The sequence below is a fragment of the Mus caroli genome, unplaced genomic scaffold (genome assembly GCF_978045245.1).
Source record: "Mus caroli unplaced genomic scaffold, Mus_caroli_1 scaffold_7, whole genome shotgun sequence".
NCBI classification, from domain to species: Eukaryota; Metazoa; Chordata; class Mammalia; order Rodentia; family Muridae; genus Mus; species Mus caroli.
Genome location: NW_028227262.1, coordinates 91,047,512 through 91,071,812, shown reverse-complemented (window position 1 = coordinate 91,071,812; position 24,301 = coordinate 91,047,512). Strand labels below are relative to the sequence as shown.

At 37.4% G+C, this 24,301-nt stretch overlaps 1 protein-coding gene across 3 annotated transcripts in view; it reads left to right on the top strand.

Annotated features, from left to right (window-relative positions):
• The window catches only part of Lancl2 (LanC like glutathione S-transferase 2), a 39,299-nt gene that overhangs the window by 2,552 nt on the left and 12,446 nt on the right, over positions 1-24,301 (top strand). For all 3 annotated transcript variants that reach the window (XM_021164658.3, XM_029478559.2, XM_021164659.3), the window contains exons 2-6: positions 8,083-8,200; positions 17,465-17,672; positions 18,464-18,611; positions 19,487-19,633; positions 21,317-21,499. In XM_021164658.3, the coding sequence (XP_021020317.1) occupies positions 8,083-8,200; positions 17,465-17,672; positions 18,464-18,611; positions 19,487-19,633; positions 21,317-21,499 (804 nt within the window). The remainder of the gene's footprint in view (positions 1-8,082; positions 8,201-17,464; positions 17,673-18,463; positions 18,612-19,486; positions 19,634-21,316; positions 21,500-24,301) is intronic.

Sequence of the window (24,301 nt, the reverse complement as noted above, 5' to 3'; positions counted from 1 at the left end):
AACTTTTTTTCCAGTTGCACGGTTCCACCATGAAAAATAATTTTATGGAATTGTTTTTCCTGCTGTGTGTATGTGTGATGTACATACCTAGCACCTGAGGAGGTTAGAAGAGTGTGCTGGACTCTGCAAATGTAGTTGTGGACAGTTATGAGAACTGTGCAGGGCCAGGAACCAACCCCAGATCCTCTGCAAGAACAGTCAATGTTCTTAATCGCTGAACTTTTGCTCCACTCCTACATAGCCCATTTTTAAACATTTTGTTGTTTGTTAATTTGATGCCCAGGGTGGGCTATTTTTTTAATTTGATTTGATTTTTAAGTCTTTGTATATTTTAAACACTAGATGCTCCTTTTTTGTTGAACGTGTAGTTGGAAAAGACTTTCTCCTATTTTGAGATCCATCCATTTGTTGACTGTTGTTGGTATTGCCTAGGCTACTGGAGTACTGTTTGAAAAGTGCTTACCTATGCCTGTACATTGAAGTATACTCTCTGCTTTTTTCTCTAGTAGTTTTAGAATATTGACTCTTACATTGAGCTCCTTCATCCTTTTGGTCTTGGGTTTTGTGCAGGGTGACAGATGAAGATATCATTTCATTCTTTTGTATGTTGCGGTCTGATATTCCCACGCTGCCATGACCTTCACTGCTTTGGGATGGAGCAATGGAGGGAATGGAGAAACAACAGATACACTTACAGAAAAGCTGGTGTCTGCTGAGCTGTTTTCAGCAGGCCAAACTCAGTGCATTTATTATCTAGATCTTTTTGTTCAGGATTGGTTTGGCTGTCTGTGTTAAATTTCAGTATCAATTTTAGCATTATATGTTTTATTTCTATAAATTGTTGCTTGGAATTTGATAAGGATTTGCAGCAAATCTGTAGATTACTTTTGATAGGATCATTATTTTCACAATATTTATGTTCCTAACTTATATGTGTGGCAGCTATTCCCATTTTCTAGTATCTTCTACAGTTTCCTTGGGGTCTTAACGTTTTCACTGTAAAAGTCTTTAATGTCCTCAGATTCATTCCTGGGTATTTTGTGTGTGCATGCTTGTGGTGTGTGTGTGTGTGTGTATTGTGAATTGGTTTAATTCCCTGCTTTTCTTTTTCAGTATGTTTGTCATTGTTATATTGAAAAGCTATGGATTTTGTCTGTTAAGTTTATATGCTGCCAAATTGTGGGAATTGCTTATCAGTTCTCAAGAGATTTGTTTGTTTGTTTGTTTTTTGTGGCATCTGTAGGATTACTTATGCATAGGATTGATCATCTGCTAATAGAGATACTTTTAACTTTTCTTATTGCTATTGCTTTGTTTCCTTATCTTATTACCCTAGCTAAGAACTCAAGCACTCTGAAGTGCAATGTAGAGCATGAAAATCTTTGTCCTACTCATGATTTTTGTGGGACTGTCTTGAGTTGTTGTCACTTAGTTTGATATTGGATCTAGGTTTATCATAGATAACTTTCCTGTGATGAGGTATACCCTGCGTTCCTTAGGCTTTCCATGATTTTTATTATGAGAGTGGGTTGGATTTTGTTCAAGGCTAGATAATACCTTGATTTTCATCTTCATATGATGAATTACATTTACTTATGTATGATGAGCCAACTGTTTATCTGTGGAATGAAATCAGCTTGATCATGGTGAATATCCTTTTTATCTGAACTTTAATTTTCTAATATTTTATTGAGAATTTTCACATCTATGTTCATGAGAGAGAGAGAGAGAGAGAGAGTTGGGTCTGTGGTTTTCTCATTCTTGTGTGTTTTTAATCCATTACTTATTATTGAAATTTGTTTTACAACTAAAACCTATGGCAAAGATTTAAAAATGCATTATTCACATTTAATATCCATTGCTTTTTAAGTATGTATCTCTGGGGAAAGATGCCCACTACAAAGTGAAGTATGCTGGCAGCTGGTTGGTGGAGTAACTGTATCCATGAGAATAGTGAATGCAGCATTGATATGGCCAGCAGGTGACTTTCACTTTCAGTCTCACACAAAGAAGACTTAGTCCAGTTTAAAGTACTGAGATTGAGTCGTTTTCTTTTTATCTTTTATCTCTGGGCAAATGTGATTATGATATCAAAAATATATCAAATTTACTTGTTTAAGAAAGAAAACTCACAAACAACAAGGCTTGTGATATCTCTATACAGTTAAGTGGTAAATTGGTATCTGTGGTGGTTTGAAAACAATTTTTTTTGTGAGGATCTAATCAGAGGAGGAAAGATGTCCTGAATCTGATAGAGGAAAATTAATGTAAGGAATTGTTATTAAACTGTAATGAGATTGGCACAATGAAAAATGTCTCCTAAGTAGTTAAGAGAACTCTAGAGAATATAGAAATAGCAGATATGAGAACAACCTGTACTGTTAGGACTGAGAGATCATATAAGGACATAAGAACAAGGCTCTAGGTAGTAGCTATCTGATGATGGGTAATAAATTACCCTGAATTTAGCAACTTTTAAACACTTATCTCACACAGTGTTTGAGGGTGAGGAATCCAGATCCTCACAATATTGCAGCTAGCTGTGTGGTCCTAACTCAGGGTTTATCATGAAGATGCAGTCATTTTAAAGTTACTAAGGTAAAGACCATCTTCTCACCTCCTTTTCATTGTGGTTGGCAGGCTATTGGCTGGCGGCTTCACTTAACAATGTTTTTCTTTTCCTTTGTGTGTGTGTGTGTGTGTGTATGAGAGAGAGAGAGAAAGAGTGTGCACGCATGTGCACATGTCTATATGCATTTCTGATGCTTTTTCTTTGGTTCTTTCTCTTATTTGGTCATTTTGTCCTTCTCTAATATGTTTGTTTTCATTTTATCTTACTATATTTCATTATTATTCCTTAGATCGTTGTTTTCTAGTGAGAAACAGGAAGGATCTGAATCCAAGTAGGAGGGGAAATGGAAAGGAACTCATAGGAGTGGGGGGCACCAATCAGAATATATTAAGAAATATATGTGTGAAAAAATCTATTTCAATAAACAGAACTAAAAGAAAACAATTACCCCATTAAAAATGGGTACAGATCCAAACAGTATTCTCAAAAGAGGAAACACAAATGGTTGAGAAACACTCAAATAAATGTTTGACATCTTTAGTCATCAGGGAAATGCAAATTAAAAGTACTTTGAGATTCCATCTTACACCAGTCAGAATTTCCAAGCTTAATAAAACAAATGACAGCTCATAATAGCAAGGGAGTAGAGTCAGAAGAACACTTATCCATCACTGTTAGGAATGAGAACGTGTGCAGCCAGCACCCAGCATGAGTATCATTGTGTCGGTTCCTAAGAAGTTGAAAATAGATCTACCCGAAGATCCAGGTATACCACTCTTGGGCACATACTCAAGGACTCTATATTCTACCACAGAGACACTTGCTCAACCATGTTCATTACTGCTCTACTCAAAGTAGCCAGAAATTGGAAACAACCTAGATGTCTGTAGGTAGATGTCTGTATGATAAAAAAGTATACTTTTAATTTAAAAAAGAATTTCAACAAAAAGGAATTGCAAAAAAAGAAATATCATCCACAAAGTGATTTACAAGAAGTATGACAATTTAATAATATGTATAAAGGTAATATTAACTTACTACTTACACTGTGTATGGAATTTGGATTCACATCTTGTTCAGAAAAATAAAATAACCCAGAAACAAACAGATGAGATGGAGAAATGTTGACAAGAATGTAAGGATAAGTTTATACTTTGGATAAAAAAGATTAAAAAGAAAAAAGTTATATAATAATAGGATTTCATGAATAAAATATTTTACTTTAAAAATGAAAGGTAGAGAATGAAGGCAAATTAAAAAATTAGAACCAAGGCACACAGAGTCCAAGTAAGTTCTTCAAGGTTTGACAGGGATAAGACTTAGTATGATATATGTTTGATGATTAAAAGCTTATAAAATTGTCAATGCCAAATTTCAATACCCAAGTTAAAACCCATCCATGATTCTCAGTTCACAACAAGGGTTTGTTAAGTATTGATCAGTTCTTAGTATGTGTGCTGTTGTTTGTCATCTTGACACAAGCTAAGGTCATCTGGGAAGACAGAACACCTCATTGAGAAAACACCTCTATCAGAGTGCCTGTAGGCAAGACTATGGGCACATCATCTTGATTAATGATTAAAGTAGGAAGGTCCAGTCTTTGTAGTCCTGACTTATACAATGAAGCTAGGAGAACCTTGGAGGGCAAGCCAGTAAGCATCATTCATCTGTGCCTTCTTCAGTTCCTACTTTCATATTCTTGCCTTGATTCCCTGCCCTGACTTCACTTCATGATGGAGTGTTTCCAACTCTGTTGGACACCGTGTTTACCACAGCAATGGAAACTAACCTAATGCAGAAATTGGTGCCTGCTTCATCAGGTGTTGCTGTGACAGACCTGGCCCTGTTGATTTTGGGAGGATTGTAGAAGCCTTTTTAAGACTTTGGGATGAGAGCATTCAGAGCTTGATGAGCTGCTGTTTTGGGAACCAGGAAGATAATAATGGTGTGAGAAATGCAAATGATAGAGGCCTGGCTTGTGAGGTTTCAGAGAAAAGTTTCACAGATCCTCAAAGATTATTAAGGCTCTTCATATGCTATATTTTGTACTAAGAACTGCTCATCTGGGGCTGAAGAATCAATTGTGGTTAACAAGCTATTAGCACCACTGAAATGAACCCTTTACTGGGGTGTTGATGCTGGTTAGCTGGGTATGAAAAGAATCAGCTATGATTAAGAGACTAGCATCATTACGATGAAATCTGGAATTATTTTCTCAGGGTTAGCACAGAGAAGCAATGATCCATAAGGGCCCAAGGCTGCGTCTCTTGCTGGTAACTGAACTTGGTAATGTGTAAGAGTCTCCTATGAGTACTGGTTTATGTGGCATCAGAGCCTCAGGATTAAGGGGAGATGTGGAGGCTTGGCACCATTAAGCAGGGTCAGAGTCCTGAAGAGAGTTTAGGAGAGGCTATTCGTAAAGCCTCCGCTGCAGTGGAAACTTGAGCTTGTTGGAGATGCTAGTCTGATCTGATGAGCACGATAGCAGCAGCTGTGGTGTGAAGTCAACCTGAACCTGTAAGGGAAGCTGTGTGTGCTGTAGAAGGTAGAGAGTCACAGAAGCTGAGCTGCCGAGCTTCCCTCTGGCATACCTTCATTAAAAGTATGGATGTATATGTATTATACACTTACATGTTTTATATGTAATTATAGGTAAATAAAAATAATTTGATTCTTTGTGGCTTTTTCAAACACTTATAGTGTTGCTTCCCATGCATCTTCTTCTTTTGTATTGGCCTCCTTCTCAACGAATTGCTCCCTTCCCATTTACCTTTCATATCACTGTATCTATGATTCCCCTCTATACTGCTCCATCCATGCCACTCCATGTTACTTTAAAAAACATCTGGTTTCTGTTTTTACTCCAGACTATATACTTGTGTTGCCTAAGGGAAAACAAACAAACAAACAACCATCATAGGCATTGCCTTACAAGATACAGGTATAGGAAAGGACTTTCTGAATAGGACTCCACTTGCCCAGGAATTAAGACCAGCAATTGACAAGTGGAACCACATAAACAGCTTCTGGACGGTGAAGGAAACAAGTGAACAGGAAACTCACAGTTGGTGTGGTGTCTGCCCGCTATACATCTACCAAAGGATTAATATCAAAAACATGCAAAGAACTCTAAAAACAAAGAGTCAAAACCTGAAATATGGACTATAGATCTAAACAGAGAGTCTTCTCCATATAGCTGTTCAGTTTGACCAGCACAAATTGTTAAAGATTCTCTCTTTCTCTCTTTTCTTCTTTTCAATGTGTATTTCTGACTTTGCTATCAAAAGTCAGTTGTCCTTAGCTGTGTGCATTTATATCTGAGTCTTCAATTCTATTCCATTAATCAGCATATTTGTTCTTATGCCAATAATATGTTACTTTTATTAATATATCTCCATAGGACATTTTGAGGTTGGGGATGGAGATACCTACAAGCAGCTCTTTTATTAGTCAGGATTATTTTTAGCTATCCAGGATTTTTGTGTTTCTATATGAAATTTAAAATGATTTTTTTCAGTTTCTATGAGGAATTATTTTGGAATTTTTATGGAGAGTGCATTGAGCTGTAGAATGCTTTTGGTAGGGTAGCCATTTTTACTATATTACTCCTACCTATCTATGAGCACAGAGTATCTTTCCATCCTCTGGTGTCTTCTCTGGGTCTGTGCCTTTACACTAGGACATGTTAATTGATTTTAGGAATCAGAAATTTGTTAGTTGATTGTTATTTGTTCTGTCCCATTTGTTCTTTGAGGTAGGTATGATTGTGATGAAGATCAGGCCTGCAGCATATTTGAGGTGTCATTTTCCATGTTTAGACTGTGTTCAGGGTAGTGTGATCTATCACTAGTCTTCTTAGGGTAGTTTTTCTGACTCCAACAGTTGGGCCTCTGATTCCTTGGTTCTACCTGACAACCTGCACATTTTTTCTATTTTTTAGAAGCCTTGACTCACTGCCAGGAGTTGCTCTGTAATGGATGGTCTCATACCTGTATTCTCTGTTTCTAAGGACTATTCTGGACCAGTGTCCATGTCTTTCTATATTTCTGGCCCCTATACCTGATTTGTTTTTGACTCCTACTATGTCTTAGTGTGCTTCAGACTATTTTTCTGGCTGATGCTTCTATTTGGAACTTATTTTGCATCTGGATTCCTCTTATCTTTTTAAATGAGTTCCTGGCATTTCTGTGTTGAGTGTATGCTTGAGCTTTGTGCTCCTTGTGGACTTAGCTTCTTTGGGTTAAATACTATGTGCAATGTGAAATTAAGTTGTAGAGAAAATGGCTGTTTGCTTGTAGGTAGGTAGCTGTAGTTAGTTTCTGCTAAGGAACCTTGGTTAGTTGGTTGTAGTACAGTCTCAAACCTCAAGGGAATCTGTTGATGCTGCACAGTTCAGTGGAAGCCAGGGGGCAGGTTTTTCTTTTCATGGAGGGTGCTTGAAGGATGTGTGGGTTGGGAGGAGTCAGATGGCAGGCAAGCTTTTCTGGCTTCATGAGCATAGACTGATGATATGTTGTGGCAGTGGAAGTTAGAAGATAGATGAGTTGGCACACAATTCCTGGTCTCAATGGAATGGCCCAAGTGCATGTGTGAGCTGCTGGGCATGTAGTCTCTAACTTCACTGAGTTTGTACAGTGAGTGATACGTGGGCTAACAGGCTCTTGAAGGTATGTGGGTGTATAATCTTTGACCAAAAGGGGATAGTGTGAGGGCAGATGGGACAGTAGAAACCCTTAGTTTTTTCTTTTAGTTTGAGAAAGGGCCTGGCAGAGCCCATACTTAACTTGAACTTACTATGTAGCTAAAGCTGGCATTGAATTGTATCATTTTTCTGTACCTCCCACATGCCAGGATTAAAGGCAAGTGCTACTAGGTCTGACTTTGTTTGCTATCTTTATTTAAGAACTATGACAAGAAGGCATGTCCCTGGGAGAGTGAGAATTTGAGATGGGTTGTCACATTGCATCCTTAGTCACACACACAGGGAGAAGAATGCTGGCATTCAGTTGACTCCTCCTTTCCCTTCTTAGTCATGGAGACTAGTTAATGAGTGGCTGCCACCCAGATGTACTGTAGGTTTCCTCTCAGTTAAACCTACTTACAATTGTACACACACACACACACACACACACACACACACACACACACACACACTGGCAACTTCCCTAGATGATTCTAAATCCAATCAAGTTGACATTCTAAATTAACTATCACCCAATTTTTCTTAGTTTCCTTATATGGACTAAAAATGTTTGCAGTCAAATCATTTGCTTTTCTTTTGTTCCCTTTCCTTGATTTCTGCAAATTATTCTCTGTGACAATAATTAAGAGTTATCATCTACATAAGGCATTGTTTCATTAAAACATTAACTCCAAAGAACCAGAATAGGCTCTAGTCACCTGTGATATGCTAAATAAGATCATTTCTCTCGTGTCCAGTGCAACTTTCTACTGGTTTCATGATGTTCTCTTTTTGTGCAATTTAATTCATTTTTTCCTTTGATTTTTAGATTGTTCCCAACTTCATAAAGCGTATCCAGACCAAAATCAAAGATCTTCTGCAGCAGATGGAAGAAGGACTGAAGACAGCGGACCCTCATGACTGCTCTGCATATACTGGTTGGACAGGTGGGACTCTGTTCCATTCCTGAACTATGGTGTGTCAGCTGAGACTTTGACATTCGCTCCTATTTTAAGATGGTGACCTTTATACCTTTGAAACACTAGACAGTTTTATTATGTGATGTTTTATAGTTTTGTTGCTGAAGAACTACTGTCTGAAGGTTTGATCTTTAATATGTAGTATTTTTATAATATTATTTAATCCAATGTACAACAGTGCAAATGGCAAAAAAGGCCTACTTTATGATTAATTTTGTTGGTTTTAATTTTATTATATTTTTCTTTATGACAAGTGACTAAATGGTTTCTCTGGTCTATTTCATAGATGATTACTTTGTTGGCTATACTTAATTTGATTCAAATAATTTTAATTAAATTATTTATATACATGTATATTTTTATTTTATGGATGGATTTTTTTAAACATTATTTAAACAAAAAGTCATATAATTCAGAACAAAAAAAGTCTGATCTCAAAATTAAGAAGCCATAACTAATTTTACATTTTTACTATTATAACACTAAAATCTTTTTTTCCTGGTCCTCATAATGTATGATGAAGGAATTTAGATGATATACACAGAATATAGTTTAGGAAATGGCAAGTATTTATCGCAAATTAAAGTTGAGCACATTCTCGAGGGGATAAAAGTAGATAGTGGCTAAAAGGAGTGAACGAACAATGGATGAAGGGTCATTGTGCAACCTATGTTTTAGGCTAAATTTACACTATTTCTGGAACAGATAGCTTTTTCTGAGAGGTCTTTCCTGTTCAGGACATTGACCAATCTGTTTGGATGAACGATTGGAGAAAGGGACTTGGAGCTCTTCTTGTCCCTTTTCTGGGTACCTAATAGATAGTAATCCTACTAGATTTAGAGTTCCTGGAACAATGTTTAGATACTTTTCTATTAATGTTATTCTAGACAAGTCATTTATGTCACATCTCCCTCTAGGGCCAGAAATATGACTAAAGTCTTATTCTTTTGACTAGTAAATTCGTTTTAGACTTGGTTTTACAAGATGTTAATCAGGAAGGAGTTCAGCTCTAATGTCCTCGAAGCCTACTAATATCTAACTAGCTACTTAACAGTACCTGGGAGTCAGAACATTTTTATAGCTAAGTGAGTTATCTAAAATGATAGATCTTATTCTCATGAAGTACAGTAAAGCCTGATTAAAGTGCTAAAGATTCACATACAAATTTAGAGACTTTTCTTATTAGTTTTAAAGTTGTATTTTTATTTCTTCTTTGATATAATATTTTCATTGAACAGTAATGCTGGGTTATTTTCTGGTCTTGTTTAATTGGAGCACATTTGGCCTTCTTTTTCCTCTTAAAATATCTTCTATCTTTAGAGCTAAGGAGTGTTTCTTGTAGATAACTTACACTGATTTTGTTTTGTGATCCATTTAGTCAGCCTATGTCTTTTGATTGCAGAATTAAGGCTATTAATATTTAAAATTAGTATTGAAATGTTTGTGTTGGTTCCTGTAATTGTCGTGTTGATTTTTATTTTTCTTTCTTTTCTTTCTTTGTGTGTATGTGTGTGTGTGTGTGTGTTCTCAGTGGTACTTTTTGTTTTAGAAATTACAGTATCCCATCTTTCTACAGTTTCTCTGGGCATTCCATTTTTCTATAGTCTCTAAATTACATTTGCATCAGCTTTGACTTGTTAATATTTGTTAGGCTAGGGCAATCCCTTATTTCCTTTTATAGATTACAGGATTGGCTGGGTGGGATTTCACACTATGGGTACCACTCCATTTAGATTCAGGTATTTCTTCAAACTTCTCATGTTCTGATCACAAAATTTGGTTTCAAAATTACATTCCTTGGTGCTCTTTTTCTCCTCAGATTATACATTTTGTTATTTTTTTCTTGCCTGCTTGCTCTTTTTCATTATAGATCTGTATAAGAATAGTCACTGCTCATCATATAACAGTCAGCACTAGGTTATTTTGAAATCTTTGCCAGTGATATTACTCCAAAACTCTTCAATTTAGACTTCAGAAAAAAAATTTAGAACAAGGATAAGAAGCAGCCACATTTTTCCAATGTATCTCAGGAATGTTTCTAGTCCAGTTGCTATTGCTCTTCTCTGAATCCTCTTGATTTGGGCCTCCATAGTCTACAGTGCTTTCAGTGCTATTGCTTTCCAAGCTCCTACTAGGATAGCCCATTAAGCCCTACTTACAAAGTTCAACTGCTTTCCTAATCTGAAGCAACAAAGTCTTCCACACTCCTAAAACAGTGGTTCTCAACCTTTCTAATGGTGTGACTCTTTAATACAGTTCTTCATGTTGTGGTGGCCCCAACAATAAAATTACTTTTGTTGCTACTTCATAACTGTTATTTTGCTACCATTATGAATCACAATGTGATATGTAGGATGTTTGATATGAGACCCCTGTGAAAGGGTTATTTGACTCCCAAAGGGATTACCCACAGTTTGAGAACCACTGCTCTAAATAATAACATGGTTAGTATCATCACAGCAATATTCCAGTTCCTGGTACCAACTTCTGTCTTAGTTGCTCTTCTATTGTCAAGAAATGCCATGACTGACCCAACTTATAGTGAAATTCATTTAACTGGGGGCTTGCTTATAGTTTCATAGGGCTAGTTAATGATCATCAAGGCAGATAGCATGGTGGCAGGCAAGCAGGCATGGCACTAGAGCAGAAATTGAAAGTTTATATCCTGATCCATATGTAGGTGCCAGAGAGACAGTGAGACTGGGCCTGGCATGGGCCTTTGAAACCTCAAAAGCATATCCCAAGTGACCCCACCCCCTCCACAAAACCACATGTCCTAATCCTTCCTAAATAGTTCTACCAGCTAGGGACCAAAGTGGTTCAAACACATTAGCCTATGGAAGTTTTTCTCATGAAACTCACCACACAAAAGTTCTGTCAGTTTAGAGATTCTCTCTGGAGATCTTTAGAAACTTATAGAGGGCTCACAGGATTCTACAGGTGCACTATAGGGGTCAGTCACAAGTGGAGGCGAGTGTGGTAGAGGCCAGATTTGGTGACTTTGATTAGGGTTAAGGACTCAAAATGCTAATTGGTCCTGGGGATTCTTGGCAGGTGGGTTTACCTCACTCAGGATGGTCTTTTTTTTAGTTCTACTCATTTGCCTGTAAATTTTATAATGTCATTGTTTTTAATAGCTGAGTAATACTCCATTGTGTAAATGAACCACATTTTCTTTAAACATTCGTTGAGGAACATCTAGGTTTTCCAATTTCTGACCATTATGAATAAAGCTTCTATGAACATAGTTGAGCAGGTATCTTTGTGGTATGGCTACTCCTTTGGACATATGCCCAAGGGTGGTATTGCTGGGTCTTAAGGTAGATCTGTTCCCAATTTTCTGAGAAATGGCCAAATTGATTCCCAAGTTTGCACTTCCACCAGTTGTGGAGGAGTGTTCTCCTGGCTCCACATCTTTGCCATTATGATCTGTACCTTGATTCTGATGGGTGTAAGATGGAATCTCAGAGTCATTTTGATTTCTATTTCTATGGTAGGTAAGGATGTTCAACATTTCTTTAAGTGCTTCTTGGCCATTAGAAATTCCTCTGTTGAGAATTCTGTTTAGATCTGTATTGCCAATTTTAAAGGGGTCATTAGGTTTGTTGATGTCTAGTTTCGTGAGTTCTTCAGATATTTTAGATATCAGTATCTGTCAGATCTGGGGTTGGTGAAGGTCTTTTCCCATCCTATAGGCTACCATTTTGTCCATTTGATGATGTCCTTTTCCTTACAGAAGTTTTTCAGTTTTATGAGGTCACATTTATTAATTGTTAATCTTAGTGCTTGAGCTATAGGTATTCTGTTCAGTAAGTTGTCTCCTGTGCCAATACATTCAAAGCTATTTCTCATTTTTTCTTCTGTTAGTTTTAGTGTATCTAGTTTTATGATGGGGTCTTTGATCTACTTGGACTTGAGTTTGAACAGGGTGATAAATATGGATCTCTTTGCATTCTTCCACATGCAAACATCCATTTAGACCAGTACCATTTGTTGAAGGTGCTTTCTTTTTTCATTGTATAATTTTGGCTTGCAAAATCAAGTGTCCATGGGATTTACTAGTGTATTTTCAGTTAGATTCCATTGACCAACGTTTTTTTATGCCAATACCATGTGGTTTATATTACTGTTGCTGTGCAGTACCACTTGAAATCAGAGATGGTGATACCTCCAGAAGTTCTTTTTTTGTACAGGATTTTTAAAAAAAGATATCCTAGGGTTTTGTTGTTGTTGCTGTTGTTGTTGTTTTTCCATATGCAATTCAGAATTGTTCTTTCAAAGTCTGTAAAGGAATTGAGTTGGAATTTTGATGGGAATTGTGTTGACTCTGTAGATTGCTTTTGGTAAGATGGCCATTTTTACTATGTTAATCCTATTGATCCACGAGTATGGAAGATCTTTTCATTTTCTGATATCTTCTTTAATTTCTTTCTTCAAAAACTTGAATTTCTTGGCATATAGAACTTTTACTTGCTTGTTATAGTTACATCAAGATATTTCATATCATTTGTGGTTATTTTGATGGGTATTGTTTTCCTGATTTTATTTTCAGCCTGTTTATCATTTGTATAAAGGAGGGCTACTGATTTTTTTTTTTGAGTTAATTTTGTATACAGCCACTTCACTGAAGGTTTTTATCAGCTATAGGAATTCCCTGGTAGATATTTGGGAGTCACTTATGTGCACTATCATCTTTTGGATAGTAATACTTTAACTTCTTTTTTTTTTTTTTTTTTTAATTTGAATCCCCTTGATCTTGTTTAGTTATCTCATTGTTCTCACTAAAACTTCAGGTACTAATGAATAGATGCAAAGAGAGTAGACATCTTTATCCTGTTCCTGATTTTAGTGGAATTCCTTTAAAGTTCTCTCCATTTAATTTGATGTTGCCTATTGTCTTGATGTATATTGCATTTATTGTGTTTAGATATGGGCCTTGTATCCCTGATCTCTCCAAGACTGAATAGTCCATGAAAGGAGTGTTGGATTTTGTCAAAGGCTTCTTCTAATGAGATGAACATGTGGTTTATTTCTCTTTCAATTTGTTTTTATGGTGGATTATGTTGATAGATTTTCATATGTTGAACCATCCCTCCATCTCTGGGATGAAGCCTACTTGATCACAGTGGATGGTAATTTTGATGTGTTCTTGGATTCAGTTTGCAAGTATTTTATTGACTATTTTTGCATCAATGTTCATGGGAAATTGGTCTGAAATTCTCTTTGTTGAATTTTTTGTGTGGTTTAGGTATCAAGGTGACTATAGCCTCATAAAATGAGTTTGGCAATGTTTCTTATGTTTCTATTTTCCAGAATAATTTGAAGAGTATTGGTATTAGCTCTTCTTTGATAGTCTGGTAGCATCCTGCACTAAAACCACCTGGTCATAGATTTTGTTGTTGTTGTTGTTGTTGTTGAGAGACTTCTAATGACTGCTTCTACTTGCTTAGCAATAGATCTGTTTAAATTGGATATCTGATCTTGATTTCACTTTGGTAAGTGGTATTTTCAAGAAAATTGTCCATTTCATTTAGATTTTCCAATATTGTGGAGTACAGGCTTTTGAAGTAAGACTTAATGATTCCTTGGATTTACCACATTACAATAGTATCTATTGTTATGTCCCCCTTTTCACTCTGAGTTTGTTAATTTGGATGTGTGATTCTCTCTCTACCTTTTAGTTAGTTTGGCTAAGGATTTGTCTATCTAATTGATTTTCTTAAGAACCAATTTTTTGTTTCATTGAGTCCTTGTATTGTTCTTTGTTTTTATTTTATTGATTTCAGACCTCCCTCAGATTGGTTATTTCCCACCCTCAACTCCTCTTGAGTTATTGTTTTTATTCTAGATCTTTTGGGTGTTCTGAGAAGTTGCTAGTATGAGATCTCACTAATTTCTTCATGAAGGCCCTTAATGCTATGAACTTCCTTCTTAGCATCGCTTTCATTGTGTCTCATAAGTATGGGTATATTATGCATTCATTTTCATTGAATTTTAGACTTCTTTATTTCTGTCTTGACCTGGTAGTCATTCAGTAAAGAGTTGTTCAGTTGACATGAGTTTGTGGGCTTTCTGTTGTTTCTATTAATATAGTCCAGCTTTAATCCGTGGTTGTCTGATAAGATACAGGGGGTTATTTCTGTCTTCTTGTATTTGTTGAGACTTACTTTGTAATCAAGTATATGGTCCATTTTTGAGAAGGTTCCATGAGGATATATTCTTTTGAGTTTGGGTGAAATGCTCTGTAGATAATCTATTTGAGTCATAATGTTTGTTAGTTCCATTATTTCTATGTTTCGTTTCTATCTGGTTGACCTGTCTATTGGTGAGAGTTGGGTGTTGAAGTCTCCCACTATAAATGTGTGGGGTTTGATGCGTGATTTAAGTTTTAGTAACCCTTCTTTTACAAATGTTGGTGCCCTTGCATTTGGGTCAAGTTTATCCAGAATTGAAACATCCTCTTGGTAGAGTTTTCCTTTGATGTGTTTGAAATGTCCTTCTCCATCTCTTTTGTTTAATTTTGGTTGAATATCTTTTTTGTTAGATATTAAAATAGGTACACCAGCTTGCTTCTTGGGTGCATTTTCTTGGAAAATCTTTTTCCAGTCCTCTATTCTGATGTAATTTCTATCTTTGATGTTGAGATGTGTTTCTTGAATGTAGCAGAATGATGGATCCTGTTTTCACATCCATTCTGTTAGCCTATATCTTTTTTGGGGGGAACTGAGTCCATTGATATTGAGTTTTAATGACCAATGCTTGTTAATTCCTGTTATTTTGATGTTGGTCATGGTGCTGGTGGTGTAGGTGTTTCTGTGTTTGTGCACATGTATGTGTTTCCCTTTTTCTGGTGTGAAATTATTTATTTCCTGTGTTTAACCTTCTTGGGTTGGAAATTTCTTTCTAATATATTCTGTAGGATTAGATTTTGGATAGATATTGTTTTAATTCGATTTTGTCATGGAATATCTTGTTTTTTCCACCTAAGGTGATTCAAAGTTTTGTTGGGTATAGTTGTCTGAGCTGACATCTATCTGTGGTATCATAGAGTCTTCTTGACCTCTGTCCAGGCCATTCTGGCTTTAGAGTCTTTGTTGAGATGTCAGGTGTAATTCTAAAGGTCTGCCTTTATATGGTATTTGCCCTTTTCCCCTTACAGCTTTTAATATTTTTCTTTGTTCTATACATTTAGTGCTTTGATTGATATGTGGCATAAGGTTTTCTTATTTGTTTCAATCTATATGGTTCTGTAAGTTTCTTGTACATTTATAAATATCTCTTTTCTTAGATTAGGGAAATTTTCTTCTATGGTTTTATTGACAATATTTGTTGGGTGTTTGAGCTGGGTTTCATCTTCTTCTATTCCTATTTATTTGTAGGTTTGTTCTTTTCATACTGTCCCATATTTTCTGGAAGTTTAACGTCAAGTACTTTTTAGTTTTAACATTTTCTTTAATGATGTACCTATCACTTCTATTGTACTGTCTAAACCTGAGATTTTGTATTCTATAAGCGATGCTTTTGTATATGTCTTACTGTTGTTTTACCTAGATTTTATGTCTCCAGGATTCCCTCTTTTTTTCTTTATTTCTTCTATTCCCATTTTCAGGTCTTGAACAGTTTTATTCATTTTCATTACCTGTTTGCTTGTAATTTTTTGGTATTTCTTTAAGGGAATTTATTCATTCCCTCTTTAAGGGCCTCTATTATGGATTTATTTAGGATAGAATTTTCTTGTCCCTTCAGCTGTGTTGGAATATCTAGGGCTTGCTGTAGGATAGCTAAGTTCTTGTGGTGCCATATTGCTCTGGCTGTTGTTGGTTGCATTCTCATGCTGACTTCTAGTAATCTGCCTTTTGGGAGTTATTATAGGTTCAGGGGCTTATTCCTAATTTTTGTCTTTGTTAGATGGGTGTTTTTTTGTTTTTTGGTTTTTTTTGGATGTTTTCCCTCTTAGTTTCTATTTCTTTTCTGATCTTGTGACCTGAGTGACCAGAAATTCCAATGACCAGTGATTCTTCAAGTCTGGTAGTGTGCTTCTGCTGGCCTTTTATTTTATTTTATTTATTTGTTTGTTTATTTTGTGGCCTGTGTGACCTCTAGTGGTTTGGGTGCCAAGGTTGCTTCTGAGGTCCTTAGAACCAGTGTGGCCTCTTGGGTCCCTGGTACTGTTGTCACCTTTAGTAAAGCAGCTGAAGTTGTGAGCCTGAAAATGGAGCCCAGGGGATGAGGTGCAGTTCACTGCTATTGTCTGTGCTCTAGGGAAAGTTGGCAGGCATTGGGCATAGGACAGGGTCTTATCTAGGGACCCTGGTACTGCTGTGGCCTCTAGGAGAGCAGGCAGAGTTATTGTTCAGAAAACGGAGCACATAACTCAGGAGTTAAAATATGCTCTCAAAGCAAATCATTTTCTAAAGGGTTGCTGCAAAGAGCTCTCAGTAAAGTTCCTGGTTCTTATCTTTGGTGAGGGAAGACATTGATAGAGAGTCTCAGAGTATCCCATTCTGGCCTTAGGGTCAGTGTCATATAGTTGAGAATGTCTTTGAACTCTTGACTCTGCTGTGTCCATCAGCCACATGCTGAGCCACTACACCTGGCTTTGGATTTTTATTTCTATATATACAAAGAGGTTGGTCACAGGCTGCTCCTGCTGTCCCTGTTCTGCGACATCATGTGGTACTCCCTAAGTGGGGATCTGAATCACTGGTTATATGCTCGATTGCTTAATGAGGAAAGGAAAACAAAATGAAAAATTGTAGAAAATTAGAATGTAGGCATAAAGTCCAGAAAAGTAATCATTTACTCTGGTATCACATAGAATGAAATTATTTGAGAAGAAGCATAAGGAAAGAGTTATATTAGTTTGAGATAAAGAGAAGATTGAGGCTGGACTGGTGTGAATGGGAATAGGGAGTGAGTGACAGGAGCCGCAGTGTGTCTTGTGTCCTTTTTCTCTAACAGTAAAATGTGGACATACTATATCAGGTTAGTTAACCCATGATAAATTTCAACCTGTTTCTTGTTTTTTTTTTCCCACCCTAATATTTGGGTCTTTTTATTTTCAGCATTTTCAGTTTTCTGGAATAAATTATACTTTTTCTCGTTATTGTTTTATGTTGTCCATTTCAAAATACAGAATGTTAGTAGATGTTTGTGTAATTATAAAATAACTCCCTGAGGGTACAACTGAAGATAGTAATGCTTTTCTTTGTGGGGTGGGGATCATTCCAGGCATAGCACTTTTGTACCTGCAGCTGTACCGGGTCACTGGTGACCAGACATACCTGCTTCGATCCCTGGATTACGTGAAGAGAACACTCCGAAATTTGAGTGGTCGCAGAGTCACTTTCCTTTGTGGAGATGCTGGGCCCCTTGCTGTGGGAGCTGTGATATATCATAAACTCAAAAGTGAATGTGAGTCCCAGGAATGCATCACAAAGTGAGTTTTAAAACATCTCCAAATATTTTGTTGAAGAATTACTGTGCAAAGATGTTCAACAATTAAAGTATTTTCTAATCTGCTATTGCAAACAGGTCTCTCTGAAAAGTGAAGTATGTTAGTTTAGTAGTGGGACCATGTGTACTTTTTCTGTACGTACATGAGTGTGTCTTAATTTCAGTGGAACTTTGATATTCATTTCTAAACAATTTTTGGTTGTCTTCAGTGTATGAAAGCAAGTGCACGTCCATGAAAATAGCTTGAGAATAACTAATCCTGAGTTCAATCTTTAGCTCTTAGTTATGGTAATGAGGGAATGATGGACTGTGAAGGTTTCTACAGTGGGCAGTTTATATTCTTCTCAAACAAGTAGAAAACAAAGTCCCATCTTTGGATCTAGTAGAGTATCTGACACGTGCAGACATTTGACGTTGTTGAAAGATTGAGAGACTTAGCCTTGCCTAGGTAGTAACCACATCTCGGCTCCATCTTTACATACATTTTATATCACTCGCTTCTAACACTAGATTTTAAAGTATGTACTCTGTTTTCACTATATGATTTAGAGTAATAGAAAGGTAGAAAGTTTGGGCTGAAAAAAATCTTTTTCAAAGCTGGAGATTCAGTTCAGGATCTCCTATACTTTTAATACTGACCTATATACCCATCCCATATATTTGTATTCTTAAGTTATTATTTGAAACAGGAATCAATATATAGAGAGAGGTTTTGATTGTTTTATGAACTTGAGAGATTTTTAGAAATTTTCTGAGATATGTCTTGTTGGTTAGACTTCTACAGATGCATAGAACTATTGTCTGTCAAGAGTCAGAGCTTCCTGATGAACTGCTGTATGGACGGGCAGGATACCTGTATGCCTTACTGTACCTGAACACAGAGATTGGCCCTGGCACTGTTGGTGAGACAGCTATTAAAGAGGTATTGTGGGCCTACTGGACTTTCCGGTACTCGAAACTGTTAGCATGTAGTTATATTATCACCCAGCCTCTGCTTCTAGGTGAGAGTAATTCTTTACAGGCATCTCATAAAATGTTTTTTTTAGAAACAGGTATGTATCTTATCAAAGGTCTTTAAAAAAATCTATGAACTTTATTGGTTAAGTTATGTTCCACTTCAAAACCTCAGGATGAGATGACTGTGATTTGATGTGCATACTCTTTCATTTTGTTCTCCTGATCTCTACATATGCCCTTACCCTCATAACCAAATATAGCTTGGCTCCCTTAGCCTGCCTGGAAAAGGAAAGGAAACAGCTTCCTTTGTCAGGGATCTGTTTACATGATGCCCACCTCGTGTTTGCTTGCATCTCATTCTAAAAACTTAGATGACTGGCTAGAAGGCCAGATCCCATGTAAAGTGAAGTGAGTCTTTGCCACATAGTTGTTCTAGACATTGATCCATAACACAGAAGACCACATAGCTCCTCCCTCATCAACAAAGCTAGTGTGTGTACTCTGTCTTGGGGATGTAATTGCTGTCTTTTAGGAAAACTGTTATAGCTCTGAAGCAAGTAAGAAGTTTAGGATAGTTTTTAATAGGAAGACCATAGAATTTAGTCAACTTTTTATACTAAGAACTTGAATTCCATAGGTAGACTTCTTACATGTTTTTCTCCTTAGGCTTTATTTCCTGATTTCTCTCTGTCTGAATTTATTAAATAAAAGCAATTGTTAGATAATGGCTGCTTCCATTTCTTTTATTTAATAATCTGCATTCTCCCACACACTGTTAATTAGAGTAGATGAAGGTGCTTGTAACTTTGTCTGATTTCCGATGTCTCCTTGTCTCTGTAGGTAGTCAGTGCTATTATTGAGTCGGGAAAGAGTCTATCAAGGGAAGAAAGGAAATCTGAGCGCTGCCCCCTGCTCTATCAGTGGCACAGAAAACAATATGTTGGAGCAGCCCATGGTATGGCTGGCATCTACTACATGCTAATGCAGGTATGTGACAATTGTCTGGAATAATGAATATAGTGACCATATCACAATATATTAGACCATATGAATGGGGGATTAAATTCTTCATAGAGTTCAAGTAGGCTGAATTAAAGGTTCCTATTTGACTCACAGATAATTAACTTGGCTTTACTTCAGTGAATTCCTAAAAGTACATTCTGTGTATAGTTTGTACCAGAATAGTTGCTTATCACCCACAGCTTCCTTCTGCTCTGATCCTTCTAATGGAAGTAGGAACTCCTTAATGGAGGTTGTGTGATTTACATGCTTAGGTTGGTTTTGTTCTTTAAGAGACATACTAATCATGTGACCTTTACTTCTTTGCTTTTAAGATGAAATACATAGAAGCGCTGTTTAGTAACTGCTGTTTTTAGAAACATGCCAGCTTTTGCAGACATAGCTAAGTAGTGTGACAGAGCTGGCTTGCTCCCTTTACAGAGGTGGCTAAATGGTGTGCTGAGGCTGGGGTGAGAACTCTGTGTATTTATCCTCTGTGCCACACCACAACTTGTAGCTTCTGTGCCCTACTACATGTCCTGGGGTTATCTCAGTTCTTGGTTGTCAGTTAGAAGGCTGTCAGTAGAGTCTATATGAAAATATTTCTAATTACATTTGGAAAATGAAAGCTCATTTTTGTAGTACCCCTACAAAGACAAAGCTTTCTTACAATTTTTTTTTTTCAAAAATACAGAACAAGAACAGGAATTCTAGTTCTTTGGAAAGAACTTGGAGACATATAGGAACTCAAAATGAAAAGATATGAATTGAAAATAAGTTTAAAAAATGTAGGAGAGCAAACCACACAGAGATGGCTGAGGAGCAAGAGACTGTTTCTCCTGCACGGTATAGAACTGGGGGAGTGTAAGTGACATGTACCACAGTCTCTGCACCAGGTGTATATGTGAGTTGAGATGAAGCCAGTGTAGGAGAGGAAGGGGCTTCTTCAAACCTCTCTAAGGAGCATTTGAATCTGTTAGACTCTTCCTTCCAGTAATTCCTATTAGCCACAAAAGGAATTGGGACTTGACAAACAGAAACCATCTGTTTTGAGCAGAGAAAGCCTGGCTTAGAAGAGAGCACGCCTTTAATCCCAGCACTCGGGAGGCAGAGGCAGGCGGATTTCTGAGTTCGAGGCTAGCCTGGTCTACAAAGTGAGTTCCAGGATAGTCAGGGTGATACAGAGAAACCCTGTTTCGAAACCCCCCTCCCCCAAAACAAAAAAACAAACAAACAAAAAAAGAGAGCAAAGGGAGGACATTCTACACGGCACATGGCATCACTATGTTGCGCTTCAGACACTTCCACTTCTCTCTCACAGTGGGGCAATACAGCCTCTACCCCAAAGATGAGACCACACTCTCCTTTTGGAAACACTGATTTAATAATGTGTTGTTGTTGTTCCTGTGTCACTGGGCTCTCACTCTGGACTCCTCTCAGTTCCCAAAGTCTTTGTGATCTATTGAAAACCTTCAGTTCAGACACATGAAGAATGTACTATATACATACATTATTTCAAGTGCAAAGGGGTAACAGGAAGAGGAACCATCCTCATTTTCGGGAGCCTTCATACTATTTCTCTGGGATCAGCAGCTTCTCTGAGGGCCATGCTATAATAGTTTTTTAAAAAAATCAGAAAAATAAATTGTTTTCCTTTTTTGTGTTTTAAAGCCAGAAGCAAAAGTGGACCAAGAAACCTTAACTGAAATGGTGAAACCCAGCATTGATTATGTGCGCCATAAAAAATTCCGATCTGGAAATTATCCATCATCATTAAGCAATGAAACAGATCGATTGGTCCACTGGTGCCATGGTGCTCCAGGAGTCATCCACATGCTCTTACAGGCATACCAGGTTAGTGCTTCTCTATATCACAGGCATACCAGGTTAGTGCTCCTAAATTACAGGTGTTCCAGGTTTGTGCTCCTCTCTTATCCTGAGCTTCCTTCCAGACAGTCATTGTTCTCATGCTTTCATGTTGCTTCTTCAATTGTACACTGAAAACTGGTTTTAAATTTTCATCTCTGTTAGAGTGAGTAGACATGTGCCAAGTCATGCATATGGACTCAGGGGCAGCATTCAGGTTTGGTCTTTGCCTTCCATCATGTTTGAGCAAGGTCTAGTATGGTTTTGTTGGCCATTGTGCTTCCGAGGAGTTTCTTTTCTCTGCTTCCTGTCTCTGGGAAGGAATGGTGAGACTGCAGATGTGCACCGTCTTAGCAGCTTCACATAGATCCTGGGGGTCTGAACTCCAGGACTCATGCTTTAACTACTAACCCATCTCCCCACCTCACTTTCCACTTTCTATTTTAATTATTTATCTGCTCAGTTGTGTGCATTGTGTGATCACGTATGCTTGTGTACACACGTGTGTCCATGTATTGAGAGCCAGTAGTTAGCCTTGGATATGGTCCTCTGGAACCAGTCATCTCACTTTTTCTGGATTTCTCACTGCTGCTGAGCTCTGGGGATCAGTGTTTCTCCACCTTTCCAGCACAGGATTACAAGCATATCCCACAAATCTGACTTATTTATTTAAATGAGAGGGGAGGGAGAGAGATTATAAAATAACATTATTTTATCCCTTTCTTCTTGTACTGGCTAGTTTTGTGTCAACTTGACACAGCTGGAGTTATCACAGAGAAAGGAGCTTCAGTTGAGGAAATGCCTCCATGAGATACAACTGTGAGGCATTTTCTCAATTAGTGATCAAGGGGGAAAGGCCCCTTGTGGGTGGGACCATCTCTGGGCTGGTAGTCTTGGGTTCTATAAGAGAGCAGGCTGAGCAAGCCAGAGGAAGCAAGCCAGTAAGAAACATCCCTCCATAGCCTCTGCATCAGCTCCTGCTTCCTGACCTGCTTGGGTTCCAGTCCTGACTTCCTTGGTGATGAATAGCAGTATGGAAGTGTAAGCTGAATAAACCCTTTCCTCCCCAACTTGCTTCTTGGTCCTGATGTTTGTGCAGGAATAGAAACGCTGACTAACACACTTTTCCTTCCTATAACCCCTCCAATGTATCTCCAGCTTCCTTTCAAATTTATGACCTTGACCTCTTTTTCTGTAATTATTGATATATGTATATTTCCCAGTGTATAAATAACAATGTGTTCAGTCTACATGACACTACTTGTATATGTGTTTTGGGCCTGACCACTTTTTTTTTATTAGTAATCTTTTTGTTTATTTAATATCACCTCCATTTTATACCAAAGGAGATTTCAGTGGCTAAGCTAATGAAATTCAGAAAGCAATCCCTTGACCACACTGCACAATTTCTCTGTCCTTTAGAAAGTTGTCACATGAAAACATTCATTGTTACGATAGATAATTATGTTACAGCTGAGGAGTTGGTATTAGTTAGAAAATGAAGAACAGATATATTTGCATGACCATTTTGTATTGGATAACCATTTCAGTGCTCTTCCAGTATCAGCATTCCTTAATTTAAAAGCAGGAGCAAGCTGGTCATGGTGGTATACTCCTTTAATCTCAGTACTCAGGAGCCAGAAGTCAGGGGATCTCTGTGAATTTAATTCTACACAGTAAGTTCCAGGCCAGCCCGGGTTACATGGAAAGAAAATCTATCTCAAAACAAACAATAAAACAAACCATAAAAACACAAAGCAAAAATAAAAAAAATCAGGACTGAGAGCTGTTCACTATCCCGCTTTTTTCATTATAGTGTTAGTCACTATAAAGCAGAAAAAGAAAGTAAAGGGTCACAAGTCAGAAAAGAAGTTAAGCTATTTCTTTGCAGACCGAACAGCTTCTTTATCAAAATAACTTATGAATGGCTAGTTAAGTAGGAAAAAACAAGTGTATACATATATCCTAGTGCATACATATAGATGAATAGGTAGAGAGACTGGGGGAAAACAGATAGATGGATGTTAGATGGTAAGTAGATGGATACCAGATGATATATAATTAAATAGATGATAGACAGACAGACAGATAGTGCCAGGTCCAGCATGGCTATGTAAGGGGAGGTGTGACACAGTTCCCTGGCCCTGGGTCATCGCCAGGCCTTTATTCCCTGTGTGTGCTGATGGTTGCTGTTGCCCTGAAGCTGATCTGCTGTCTCTTCTACTTTACTTTCAATCTCTCTTTCTGGGGCATATACTTCTCCCATTGCCCGGAGCTAATCACTCTATAACAAATGAAACATTCGGTTCTCAAGAATGAGGAATGGAGGAGGTCATGAGGCTGTGGAGGATGAGGAACAGACCTTCTTGCATTTTAGGGCCATGGGAAAGGATCTAGACAACATAACCGCAGAGGCCATAAAGGCCTACATGGTCATTCGTGGAAATTGCTCATTGCTAGACCTGGCCTTCAACTTGGAATTATATGAGGAGATACAGATACTCTCTGGGGCAATGACTGAATTAAATTAGCCAGGTGAACTTGGGGATATCAATGACAGAGAGTTCAAGTGGTCTAAGAAGAAAAGGCATGTATAAGAAAGAAGAAAGAATCTGTACAAAACAAGCAATGGATAGATGGGTTTATCTTATAGGAGGAAGGCTTGTGTATGATCTAGAAACAAATAGTATTAGAAGGAGAGTCTGGCTTAATAGAAAAAGGATGGTGGGCTAGAGAATTAATGTTCATAGAGAGGTTGTCAGTTTTGGAGAAGATGCCATGGAATTGCTA